The sequence below is a fragment of the Lipotes vexillifer genome, unplaced genomic scaffold, assembly GCF_000442215.2.
Source record: "Lipotes vexillifer unplaced genomic scaffold, Lipotes_vexillifer_v1.1 scaffold58, whole genome shotgun sequence".
Classification (NCBI taxonomy): Eukaryota; Metazoa; Chordata; class Mammalia; order Artiodactyla; family Lipotidae; genus Lipotes; species Lipotes vexillifer.
The window spans coordinates 4276724-4290335 of record NW_006781997.1 but is presented as its reverse complement, the minus strand read 5'-3'; the positions used below and the strand labels follow the sequence as shown (position 1 = coordinate 4290335).

The 13612-nt window shown below is 40.4% G+C and overlaps 1 protein-coding gene across 1 annotated transcript in view; it reads left to right on the top strand.

Annotated features, from left to right (window-relative positions):
* Positions 1-13612, top strand: part of DCBLD1 (discoidin, CUB and LCCL domain containing 1) — a 65779-nt gene that overhangs the window by 25139 nt on the left and 27028 nt on the right. Inside the window, exons 3-4 of the mRNA XM_007454921.1 lie at positions 11061-11195; positions 12547-12598. Coding sequence (XP_007454983.1) covers positions 11061-11195; positions 12547-12598 — 187 coding nt within the window. The remainder of the gene's footprint in view (positions 1-11060; positions 11196-12546; positions 12599-13612) is intronic.

Sequence of the window (13612 nt, the reverse complement as noted above, 5' to 3'; positions counted from 1 at the left end):
GGCCACAGGACTGTGGAGGGAGGGTCTCAGGGATCCAAAGCGCTGTTGCCTGGGCGGCAGTCGAGGGAAGTGCCCACTGCAGTTCCCCACGGCGGGGAACATACGTTCTAGAATACCTCCTGCAGTTCCAGTATACAGGGCTCTAAAGGTTACATGTGTGGCTGAAACAGCTGAATAGTTTTGGTTTATCCAGCTGAGTTTTTTTCAATTAATGGCTAAAACCCGTTGCCAAGAGATTTTAAGACTCAACACTATCAGACTTTTGAATGTGGAGTTAATGTTTGGAAAAAGAATAATGTTTTCTGGCATCCCTGTTTATAAGCTCTGCCAAGAGTGGACATAGTTGGAATGTGATTGCATTAACCGTTGTGGATATGCTGAAGTTATACAGTTTTAATCCTTATGCAGTTCATTTGTAATGGTTCACCCCCCATGCCGATTTTGTTTTAAATGTTTGGTTCATATACTTTGGGTGCTTTCATTCATGGTAGCAAAACGTTTAATACTATAAACAGTGTGACCCACACCAGCTTTCACAGTGATCAAGCAAAATATGCACCTGATCTCACTGATTGTTAAGAGACCTGATACAAATAAGATGGGGTTATTATTCTTCTGTTTGTCCTATACTGTAATGAGGGCTGATATTTCAGATTCAAACATCAGTTAAAAGAATGTACTTACATATCTATGGCTGAGTTAAGACACTGATTCTCCCTTTTAAAATACTCTTGAAACAACCAGGATGCAGCAAAGTTGATAAACTAGATCAACCTCACTTTAGAATATATGTTGTTTAAGAACAAAATAAGATCTTAAAGTTACTTTTAAACATAAACTTTTAAACGTATAAAAATTGGGGGCTGTAAACATACATACTGACTTTTAAGATCATGTGAACTAATATCCTGGCCAAAAAAAATGTTTAAGAAGTATCCTACTTTGATGAGTAGAGATTGTTTTCACTGTAACTAAGGGTATATTCTGCATTTGTGTTTAAGAGACCAAAGTAACAGAGCCTCCCTTCAAAAGAAACACTAATGGCCCTTTTCCGGTCTAGAATCCAATCAGCATCGTGAAGCTCTTAGCTGTTGTATGGTACAGTTCAGATTGCTGCTTTGGTACTGATTCTCAGTCTCCTCCCTTTTATATTTGTGATGTAAAATAATAAGAGGTTAGTTATATAAAATATTAAAGTATCTTGAACTTGGGGGAAGAGTAGGTGCTGATTCAGGCATTGTGCCATAGCAGTATACCTACATTTAAAATATGAAACGTCTCACATTGTTTTATTTATGACACTGAAGAGGGAAGGCTATGAATTCATACTGAAGATCATTATTCTCAACTTTAAAACTTGTTAGGGACCCTCTAACCTTTACTGGTTAAGTTCCATTTCCAGTCTTACCGCAAAGAATTCACCCAGAGGTTTGTTTCTGTCACGACTGCTTTTGGGGATCCCAGAGAAACTGTCATTTCTGTTTCCTGATATTTCAAGAAGATTGACTAGGTCCCAGTTTTCCATGAAAGTTGATCTTCCCCCAGTGGACAGAGTTTAGGGCTATTCCTAGACACCCTGAAGGACCTGCTGGAGGAATCTTGGTGGGAGCCAGATACTGGTTCCTTGGGATCTCAGAGGACCTTGTTCTCACGTAGTTTCAGAGACTTCCCCGCGTAGGTCACTGTGGATCAATAACACCAGGCTGGCCTTCGGCACAGATTGAGATGAGCACTTCTGTTTCTGTGCAGAGTTTTCACTTGGGCTTAAGAGTGCAGACTCTGGAATTAAACTGCCTGGCTCCAAATTCCTGCCTTACTACTCATTTTTTAATTACATGACCTTGAGCAAATTACTTAACTTTCTGTATCTCCGTATCCCAATCTTTAAAATGGGCAAAATGATAGTATCGGCCACATATGGGCGATTGAGGCACATGTATATATAACTTACAAGAATGATGTCTGGCACATAACAAGCATTCAGTAAATGTTAGCCACCGTCATCACTCCCTCCCTACTCCCCTTCCTCCTCTTGCTCTTCCTCCCCAATGGCCTTGCACACAGTTTATTCTTTGTCTAAGATGTCTAAGAGCAGAGAACACATTGGTCCCTCTCAATACCCCGAGCACGCTCCTTCCACCCAGCAGAGGCTGAGATGCGGCAGCACACCCCACCCTACCCATCCTGGTGCATTCCTGGTGACCTAAAATTACCCAAATCAGTCCAAGCCTGTGGCAGGGGTTCCCTGAGCCAGAAAGAGCTTCGTGGACAGATTTTCTCCATCCAGCTTCATGAGATGAGCCGAGAACCCATGTTCCCTAAGCCCATGGTGCATTCAGTTTGGCTTTTTATTTTCACTGCCACCACCAGTCCACATCTTTGTATCTATTTCTATAGAAAGAGCTTCCTGATTTTCCCCTCTCTCCTTTCACCAGTCTCCATTCCCTCCGGACCATCTAAGACTATCTTGTTAAATATCGTTGTAATAATTTCTTTCTTTCCTTATTTCAAAAATTGTTAATTGTGTCCCACTGTCCATAGACACTTGTTAGCATGGTTCAAGGCTCGCTCGCTCACTCTCTTCCCACCCACATTTCCAGCCACATCTTTTTAAAAAATTAATTAATTACTTAATTAATTTTTGGCTGCGTTGGGTCTTCGTTGGTGCGCGTGGGCTTTCTGTCGTGCAGCGACCGGGGGCTACTCTTTGTTGCAGTGCACGGACTTCTCGTCGCAGTGGCTTCTCTTGTTGCGGAGCACAGGCTCTAGGCTCGCAGGCTAAGTAGTGGTGGCTTGCGGGCTCTAGAGCACAGACTCAGTAGTTGTGGTGCACGGCCTTAGTTGCTCTGTGGCATGTGGGGTCTTGTGGACCAGGGCTCGAACCCATGTCCCCTGAATTGGCAGTCGGATTCTTAACCACTGCACCAGCAGGGAAGTCCTCCAGCCACATCTCTGAGTCTCCGCATCTCCTGTGCCTTTTCCTAAACACATCACACAGTTTCATGTTCGGTACATTTGATGATGTTATTTCTTCCATGTGTTATTTCTTCCTCTATCTTTTCCCCTGCTTTTCTGCCCCTTCTAACACACACACACACACACACACACACACACACACACAGCAAATCCAGTGCCACTTACCCTAGAACCTCCTCTGATGTCCAGCAGCTCCAGTCGGTCCCTCGTCTGGACTCATGTTGTTTTTCTAAACCGTCAGTGCAGCACCAATCTCAGGTTGAGATCATTATTTTAGCTTCTCTACCAGATAGGGGGTTTCCTGAGGAAGGAATTGCATTTTATTCATCCTTCGCTTATCCTCTGTTGCTTAGCGTAGTCTTACACTGGCAGATGCTCAGTCAGCGTTTAATGAGTCTGACTGCATGTAGCTTGATCTTGGCAAACTTTATATATTTAAAAATCTATAAGTTTATAAATTTGAGTGTCTTTTTTCACACTGTAGGAAGATTTACGGTAAGATTCCTCTATTGGGCTTCCCTGGTGGCGCAGTGGTTGAGAGTCAGTCTGCCTGCCGATGCAGGGGACACGGGTTTGTGCCCCTGTCTGGGAAGATCCCACATGCCGTGGAGTGGCTGGGCCCGTGAGCCATGGCCGCTGAGCCTGCGCGTCCGGAGCCTGTGCTCCGCAGCGGGAGAGGCCACAACAGTGAGAGGCTCGCGTACCGCACAAAAAAAAAAGATTCCTCTATCAATAAATATCCCCTCCTCATTTAAAGAAAGACTTGATTTACCTAAAATTTTCGGACTCTACTTATCATATAGAAAAGACCATTAAACAGTAAAGAAGGTGTCTGCAGTGGAGCGTTCATCTGTGCTGTACACTGTGCTTTGGCGTTCCAGAGTTACTCACTTAACCCTCGTAATAGCCCTGTAAGAGGGGGCCTATTATTAGCCTCCACACATAAGGAAACTGAAGCTCAAAGAGGTCAAGTAACTTGCTTACAATCACTTAACTAGATCTGGGATTCAAGTCTGGGCATTTGACTCCAGGGATCCCACTTTTAAGCACAGTGCCATTCCCATTCAGGGTGACAAAAGCCATCTGATCCTGTGGCTTGTGCAGAAGAAGTGAGCTGTAGTTCTTGTTCGTCACTTGCTGAATGATGAACAAGAAATGGAGACCTCTGCAGGCCTTCCCCTAGGGGTCTGAGAACCAAACGGAGTTCTGAGAAGTCACTCACACGCAGCGTGCTAGTATGAATTCAAGGTTTAAAAAAAAATGCATCTTAGTCAAAAAATTAAGGGAGACATCACGGTCAGTGAACCTAATTGTAGTCAGTTAAATTAGCTGTGTTGTGCTAAATGATTTGCACTATAGAAAAGCCAGGAAGTTCCCGAATTGTTCTCTTACACTTCCTGTACTTCCACCTCCACCCCCAGTATTTTTTTAACCATTGTCAGTGACTTAAAAGTACAACGATATGAAGTCAACCGTTAATATTTATATTACACCAGGAACAAGAGAAATGGGAAAAGTAGGAAATAATACTAAGTGTTTTGACTCATAATTGCAACAAGATTTCTGTGATAATAGTTTAGAATGATACTTATTGCAATATGCAATATCTGGCATATTGCAGTAAGATCTAATCATTATGCCTTGCCTGTTGATTTTTTTAAAAAATTCCAAATAGAGAAACATGCAAGATTGGCAGCCTCTATTTTATACATGGTTTATGTCTCACAGCCATATTATGGAGAATGCAAAATTCTTAGGACTTTTAATGATAAAGCAAAAGCCTTTGAGGAAGCTTATGGAAAGTTGTTTTGGGCCTCAACCACCCCAGAGGTGCATTCTCCTCTATGACTGAGGCTACTTTGGTGGAAATGCTTGAGAAGGACTGATTTTTGTTTGTTTTGCTTTGTTTTGCCTTTTATGCCAAGGTAGAATACAGAAAGAATCGTAAACTTATAAAAAAGGTTATATCAGCCAGAAAGTTCCATGCTAGATGTCTCATTAACATAACCATAATCCTCAAGGAGAAGAAATATTGGCCTCCACCTCCTCCTTTTCCTCAAACACTTTCCCAGAGATGCACTGTGATTCATTTCAGCAAATTGCCATCTTTTGTTGGGAGAGAAGTAACGGCCTAGGTGGGTTCTGCTGTGAAAGCGCTTCTTGACCTGAGTCCCTAGCCCCAAGTAAAGCCGCACCTTTGTCTAGGAATCCGCCTGGTTCATTTATCATCTGTCACTGATTTTTGTCTGGGAACCAGAGACCAAAACTCTCCAGGGATACCACTTACATTCTTACGTGACTATGGTTTTAATGACACAGTCCAGGAATATCCCTTTTTTATGCTAATTTCCCTCCTTTTCAAAGAAAATGGCCCTGAAAATTCTGTAATTTTGTACAGTGACCTATTGCAATTAGCAAGCAAGGACAAACCCTACCATTTGACTGCATAGAAAAAAAAAATAACAAAAGGAAAATGGACACAAGTCCAGTGGCGTTTGCAGCTTCAACATTTCTGGAGACTGTTTTATCAGCGTGCCGCTGCACCCAGATCTGGGCCGTGCCAGGTACCACGTTCCTGGCAGCTGGCTGATGGTGTGCCGAGTGGTTGGCTCTGCCAGTGGTTCACCCAGGGAGCATCACTTCATCTCATTGGCATGTTCTTATCTGTCATGAGAAATTAAATGTGTGCTTAAGATGGTGCTCGTAAGGCTAATGAAGGTTTTTAGGAGTTTTTTGTTGTTGTTCAATTTGATTTATGACAGATGTGTCAAGACTTAAGTTTTTTATTTGTTCTCTGTTTTTCACCCCTGGTTATGGAGAGGGATGGGTCTCTTTGATTTCCTTTAACAGCATGCATACCATTTTTTAAACACATCTTTTTCACAGATGAAACAATAACTTACTGTTGTCAGTTTCAAGATCAAAAGCATAGACCCATCTGTAATGACTTGGAACAGTTACTAAACAAAATATTACCTTGTAATGTCTGGAGACTTAGGCAGACAGGCCATGGAGAATGCGGCAGGAGGATAAATTGCTGCACAGATTGTCAGATTGCCAGAGAATCCAGAGGACTGGCTCCAGGCAGGCAGTTCATTCTTCCTTGTAGGACAGTTTGCTTTTATTCACACGTGGGAAGATAAAGGGTTTCCCTTCTCAGCTGCTCATGGAACAGGGGATGTGTTGAGAGGAACTGGCCTACTGTGCTCAAAGCAGGCAGCTCCTAGGGTTCCTGGCCCTTTATTCCTTTTGTCCAAGGAATCAGTCCATTGTCTGCTAGCTCTTGGTCTCATGTCTGGTGCCAAATGCCACATGCTATTCCATTTGGTGTCATTGATGGCTTTTCCCACAATCCAGGGTGACTCACTGCATTCCACAAAAGGTAGAGGATTTATTTTTTTGATTTTTCTGCCTACTTGATGAACTGCCTTTCTGCTGTCTCCCAGTCTGGTGGGAATTTGAGACTACAAAGATGGAACCTGCTTCCCAGACAAGGATAGAGGTGAGGAGGAAGGTCATTGTTAGACAGCAAGTCCAAGTTCTGTGAAACACAGCACTGCCAGTTGTGAAGCAAACATCTATGCAGACTGTGAGTCTTACTTTTAGGTCTGCTAGAGGTCTTCAGAACCACTCAAGAAGGTTTGGGGTTCAGTCTGACTGTGAATTGAAACAGGCTTACCAGTCTAGGAACACTGCACAGGATGGCAAATATAACCATGGTCAAAGCTAGAAGTCACCTCTGCGCTCTTATTTGGGTTTCCAATGGCATTGTGCATGTTCAAATACAGGTGTAGGTCCTTTTGAAAAATTGGGACAGAGAGTACTAACCGTAAATATATCTTTGGGGCAGGTGTGGGTGGTGAAAGGCTTTCATAAGAAAAGATATCATCCTCCAGGGAGTCTGCTGAAAACTGAGAGCATTGCTTAGGACAGACTCCTTTCATGGTTTCCCATTAATTATTTTTCCCTCTCACTGCCACTCACATTTTTCTATTTTCATCTCTTTTTCCCTTTTAATTCCAGGAATGCAGTTATTAACTTCTAATCTGTGAAAAGGAATCTTTATCTGTCAGACCTTCAGACAGGCAATAATTTGGGTGTTTTGCCAAAGGTGATACCGCAGCCAACCCTCAGCTTCAGTTCCCCACCCTGGGCTACAGCTGCCTCCTGCTGTTGTGATGGCTGTGCCCTGATGAACCTGTCAAATAACTTTTAATGATGGCATTTGTATACACAGGGCATACCCTGTCCCTGCTAGGGTTTAGTTACGTTTTTGCAGCACATCAATGAAAATGTGAGAGGGATGCTGCCTGTGGGGTAACGGTGAGTAAAGTGTGTGTGTTCCCATTTTCTTTCTTTGAACTTCTTCCAGAAATGTTTACCTACCATGCCTACCATGACTTTGGGAGGATGCAACCAAATTAGAGTTTTACTATATTTATGTGGTTTTGATCTAGGAAATTGTATGTATTGTACAACAACTTAGTGTAATGGCATACATTCTTATCTATTTGTGTAAAATATTTATAATTTTGCAAACTTTCCTTTCAACTGTTCCATAAAAATCTTTAAAAAAAATTCCAGTTATTCAACCACGAGAAAGAAGAGCATCCTGTCATTTGCAGCAACATGGATGGACCTTGAGCACGTTGTGCCAAGTGAGATAAGCTAGGCCGAGAAAGACAAGTACTGTATGATCTCCACTTACATATGGAATCTAAAAAAGACAAGTTGGTAAAAACAAAGAATGAAATGGTGGTCATGAGGGGATGGAGGGTGGGAGAATAGGACACATGTTGTTTAAGGGTACAAACTTGCAACGAGTAACAAATAAGCCCTAGAGATTTAATGTACAGTATAGTGAATATAGACAAAAATATTGTATTATAATCATCAAACAAGAGACTAGAAATTAATTATTCCGACCCCTAAGAAGAAATGATAATTATGTAATGTGATAGAGGTGCTAATTATCCCTACAATGACAATCATATTAAAATATATAAATGTATCAAATTAACATGTTGTATACCTTACATTATAGTGTTATATGTCAAATATATTTCAACTAAAAACATTTCAAACAAGTTCTCACTGATTATCAATTTAGACTTTTCCTCACTGTTTTTGTTAGAACTCATTGGAATGCAAATAGAAGTTTAAGGAGAGATTGGTATGGTATCGTCATCATGATTTGGAGAACAGTATATATATGTTGTTATTTCTTCTTGGAAGAAATAAATATGATTAGAAAAATATTCTGATTTATTAATAGCAACAAGTTACTAGTTATTTCATCTTTGTTAAGTTTGCAAAGTAAGTAGCTCACTTACCTGTGCAAAGAACAAATGAATTTGAAACTTATTCAAAACAAACAGAATCAGTTGCATAAGTCAAGCACAGTAATCTGACTCACTTTAATTTTGCAAAAATGCTTATCATTCTACTTTATTATACAAAAATGGATTTAGTATTAATTGCCTATCTTCCATGCTTGTGAGCACTCTTAAAGATCACAAAATCCATATATCTACCACACTAATGATTTTCTTTTCCTTTCTTGCTTTTCCACACTTTTCTTGCTTACTTCTTCATGCTAGTTTGTAATGACAGGATTAAATATTTTATGTATCTTTATAATTATGTTTGGTTTTTAAAAACCAGCTGTTGCAAATAGAAAAACATTTAACTTCATTTTGATTCAAACAATATTTGGAAAGCTGTCACACGTACAAGGTGTTTGAGATAGTGACGGATATAGAAAAGTCCCTAACCCCATGGAACATTGTCTAAAAGGAAAACAGGCATTATTTATTTGTTTGTTTGTTTTAATGTATGTATTTATTTATTTAATGAGTACTTAACACTTTGTATCCTAGGTACCATTCTAAATAATTTGAAGGTATTAACTCATGTAAGTAATTGTATATGATGAGTGTTTCTAAAGAGAGAGATGATCCTTTTTATTTGGATTTCATTATAATTTAATAATAGGCAACAACTGAGATCTGGGGCATGTAAACACACAGCATTTCTCTCATTTTATCACATCTTCAGAACGTGACACCTGGACAGGACAGAAGAGAAATTTGATCCCTTATATCAGAAAAGGAAGGCTGAGTTGGGTTCACGATCTTCTGCATCTTTTAGCAGTTTGGTCCCTATGTTGGCTTTGGCTGGTGTGACTAGTTGTACTCACATTGACTTGGAGTGATCTTTTTCTTCCCTTAACCTGATGTTGTCATTGTTGTTCCATTGACTCTTTCTATACTGTTCTGTTTTGGGAGAAGTTGATGAAGAATACCACTCTTCAAAACTGGCTTGCTAACCCTTATTTTTAGAGAAATTATCCTGCCTTACATACTTGACTTTCAAGATGACAGTTTACAAACTAAACTTCAACTTGAATATTCTTAGGAAGGTTTTGTTTTTTTAAGCTCCAAATCTAATTTTGTCTTTTCTTAAAAAAAATTATTTATTATTTATTTATTACTTATTTTTGGCTGTGTTGGGTGTTCGTTTCTGTGCGAGGGCTTTCTCTAGTTGTGGCGAGCGGGGGCCACTCTTCATCGCGGTGCGCGGGCCTCTCACTGTCGCGGCCTCTCTTGTTGCGGAGCACAGGCTCCAGACGCGCAGGCTCAGTAGTTGTGGCTCACGGGCCTAGTTGCTCCGCGTCATGTGGGATCCTCCCAGACCAGGGCTCGAACCCGTGTCCCCTGCATTGGCAGGCAGATTCTCAACCACTGCGCCACCAGGGAAGCCCTAGTTTTGTCTTTTGAAAGTTCATAGAGCTTCCTATTGCTTTTCAAGCAACGTATTTTAGAAACAATATGTTATACTCTTAATTGTATAATTTATACTGTGGTATTTCAAAAGCCTTTAGAAGTTATTCTGCTTTCTTATAAACTTCATTTTACAAATCAAAATAAATTATATGAGTTAACCAGAAGTTGCTGTTAAGAGTGGTAAAGAAGAGAAAGAGAAGTGTGCAAATTGCATGAGAATAAGATTTTTACCCTGTATTGGACAGTCTTTTAATTCTAGAACTTTTTTTTTCTTTACACTTTTTAAAAAAATTGAAGTATAGTTGATTTACAATGTTGTGTTAGTTTCAGGTGTACGGCAAAGTGGTTTAGTTATACATATATATATATTTTTTTTTTTCAGATTCTTTTCCCTTATAGATTATTACAAAATATTGAGTATAGTTCCCTGGGCTATACAGTAGTGGAACTTTCTTGGATAAAGGGAACTTGTGAGTTTCTTTGAGCAAATTTAGGAGAATATCATTTTTGTGATAACATTTTCTTTACTACCTGTCTTAGTCTCTCCAGTCTGCTATAACAAAATATCACAGACCGGGTAACTTATGAACAACAGACATTTATTTCTTACAGTCTGGAGGCTGGGAAGTTCAAGATCATGGTGCCGGCAGATACGGTGTAGTGGCTGGTGAGAGTCCCCTTCCTGGTTCATAGCCATCTCCCTGTGTCTGCACATGCTGGAAGGGGCAAGCAAGCTCACTGGGGCCTCCTTTATAAAGGCACTAATCCCATTCATGAGGGCTCTGCCCTTGTGAAACTAAGTACCTCCCAAAGGACCCACCTCCTAATACTGTCACATTGGGCATTAGGATTTTAACATATGAATTTGGTTGGGACACAAGCATTTAGACCATACTTGAAGCAAATTTAGGAGGTCCCTAGAATATCACTTTTGTGATAACATTTTCTTAACTAAATATATTTGATTTTTGTTTGTTAGTCTCCTTCTTATAAAAATCGAAACCTATCTCTTGTGTTGTTCACAATTAACTAGTTCCAAGCTATTTCTTATCTAGAATTGGCCACTTCCCCCATCTTGTTTCTCTGTATAATCAAGTTTACAATCAGTCACTAATTCAGAGACTAATTCTTAGTCTCAGCAAAATTTCAGTTGGGTAAAGATTATAATCTTATGTGTATGTGTTGTCTGGTAAATTTGACATTTAAGGGAAAACAATGTATATACCAATTCTTTGTGCTGGTCTAAATTTTGAAATTTTGAAATGAGCTGCAAGTGTGCTTTGTGTGCTTTGTTTTTAGGTCCGTATTGTGGAAGCATGACTGTGCCCAAAGAACTTTGGCTGAACACCAGTGAAGTAACTGTTCGCTTTGAGAGTGGATCCCACATTTCTGGGCGGGGTTTTTTGCTAACCTATGCCAGCAGCGACCATCCAGGTATAGCAGAAGGACCAACATAAATCTGTAAACCTTTATCTGTCTTAGAATTCCTCTTGCTAGTCACCATCTCTGGACAGAACTGTGACCTCAGATCCAGAATTAAGATGTGAGGGAAGAGAGGAATGCAGTGTCTTTGTAAGTAGTTAGGTCTGAACTGAATACTTTCATAGCCCGTGTTAGACTGTTCCGCTGACTTATGTGGGAGAGGGTGGATCTCGTTTTCCTAGAAATCATGGATTGTGTATCTTTGGGGCTACCCTCCTGACCCTCCTAAGGTCTGGCTGTTGTTCTCTGGAGCTCTCCACCAACCCCTTTGTTAGCTTAGGGGTCAAGCCTTTTAACCAGCGACACCCCCCCCCACTCCATACACACCAGTGCACCAGCATGGGAGCATGCGAGTATGAGGAGGAGAAAGTCAGTGTCACCAAGTGCCCTACCCATCCAGCTAGCACATGAGTGGGAGAGAAGGGGAGCAGGAATATTGATGGGAAAGGAAAGTGTGGCCTCCCATCCAGGCCTCGAACTCCAGAGTAATTTCATGCAGCCCAGGGTCTGCCAGGGCCACAGAGGTGCCCAGAGTTTCTGCTGTCAGGTCCCTCCTGCAGAAATACTCTGGGAAGGGGGTACCCCATTCATTTCTCACTCAGCCAATCAGATCTGAGCAATATCCTAGCAGGCCCCTGCATGGCCGGTGTTCAGCATATGTTTCTCCCTAAGAACTACTGAAATGATTAAGGAAAGAAAGAACTTCTGCAGCAAGTATGGAATATTTTGGAAACTATACTAGGTCCATCTAAAAGCACCAAAATCCACAGTATCTTAGAGTTTCCATTGCTGAGTATTAGTTCAGTTCTATAAATTGCTCCAGAGAGCATGCTTCTTTTAAGTCCTTGGTCCTCATTGATCAAAGCTGATAGGCTCTTTGTGTTCTCACTAAACTCCTGGCCCTGTGGTCGCTCGATTGCCACTAGCTAAATTGTTAAATTAAGATGTTCCTGAACCTGCTCTGAACCACATTGGGCTCTTGAAATTGTTTTCCTCCTGCCAGGGGAGCTTATACACATGGCCTTTTGTAGGTATGTAGTGAATAGTAACTAACCAGTGTTGGGTTTTTTTGTTGGAAATAGATTCTGTTGTCATTCACTGGATAAATACTGAAGAACCATCATTGATGGTAGAAAAGAAAAATGAAGGGAACTGATGAAATCCTGGGGATAGTGTGTCAGTTTTTATTTATTTTTAAACAGAAAAGTTCAGATAACTAGATAATGAATAAATACTTTTCAAAAACTGTTTCATTTTAAAAGAAATCTTTAGAGCTGATTGCAATTATCTTTATTTATGACAGATTTAATAACGTGTTTGGAACGAGCTAACCATTATTTGAAGACAGAATACAGGTAAATACAGTGTCCTAGCTGTGCTGCAGTCATTTGTTGCTGAATATTTTGTTTTCCTTGACATTAAACCAGATAAAGTACCTTACTTGAACTTAATTTAATTTAAAAAAATCATCTATGTTGTAACTAATTAGGAATATTTGAAATGGTTTCTTATACAGCAGAGATCAGCAAATTTTCTGTCAAAGTCCAGAAAATAAATACTTTAGGTTTTGCAGGCCGTGCAGTCTCTTTTGCATCTGTTCATACAGTTTCTGTTGCCTTTGTAGTGCAGAAGCAGCCATAGACAGTATATATGTGAACAAATGAGCATGGCTGTGTTCCAGAAAAACTTTCTTTATTTCAAAAAAAAAAAAAAGGCGCTGGCTGGATTTGGCCCATGGGTCACAGTTTGCTGACCTTTGAGTTCTACTCTAGTACCAATGAGCCAAAATGGAGTCTAGAGTGCATTTTTTTTTTACCGGGCTAGCATTTGGGAGTGACTTTTGTAATTCTGGAGGGGTTCATTTTGTCTTTCCCACAAAAAAGAGACCTACTGAGAATAGGAGATGAAAATTTTCATCCCAGCTTTACTTTAACTGGAAAAATGACTTAATCTCTTAGATGTATGTTTTCTCATCTGTAAAGTAAAAGTCTAGAGGGGGATTTCTCAGCCTTGGCACTATTGATATTTTGGATTGGATGATTTGCTGTTGTGTGCATTGTGGGTGTTTAGCAGCATCCCTGGCCTATATGAGCCAGTCATGATAAATGTCTCCAGACGTTTCCAAAGGTCTGCTGGTGGGCAGAAATCACCCCTAGTTGAGAACCACTGGTCTATAGGTCATTGTCCACAAAAACACTAAGAACAACTCTAACGCATTAGAGTGTTTTCTTAGTACCAGGTACAGCTCTCTGGAGTTAGCATATAGATAGCTCATGTGAATGTTCCAGTACACCGACCAGGCGGGTTCTGTTTTACCCCCAAAACAGAGGCACAAAGCAATTAAGTAACCTGCTTAGGGCTACACAATA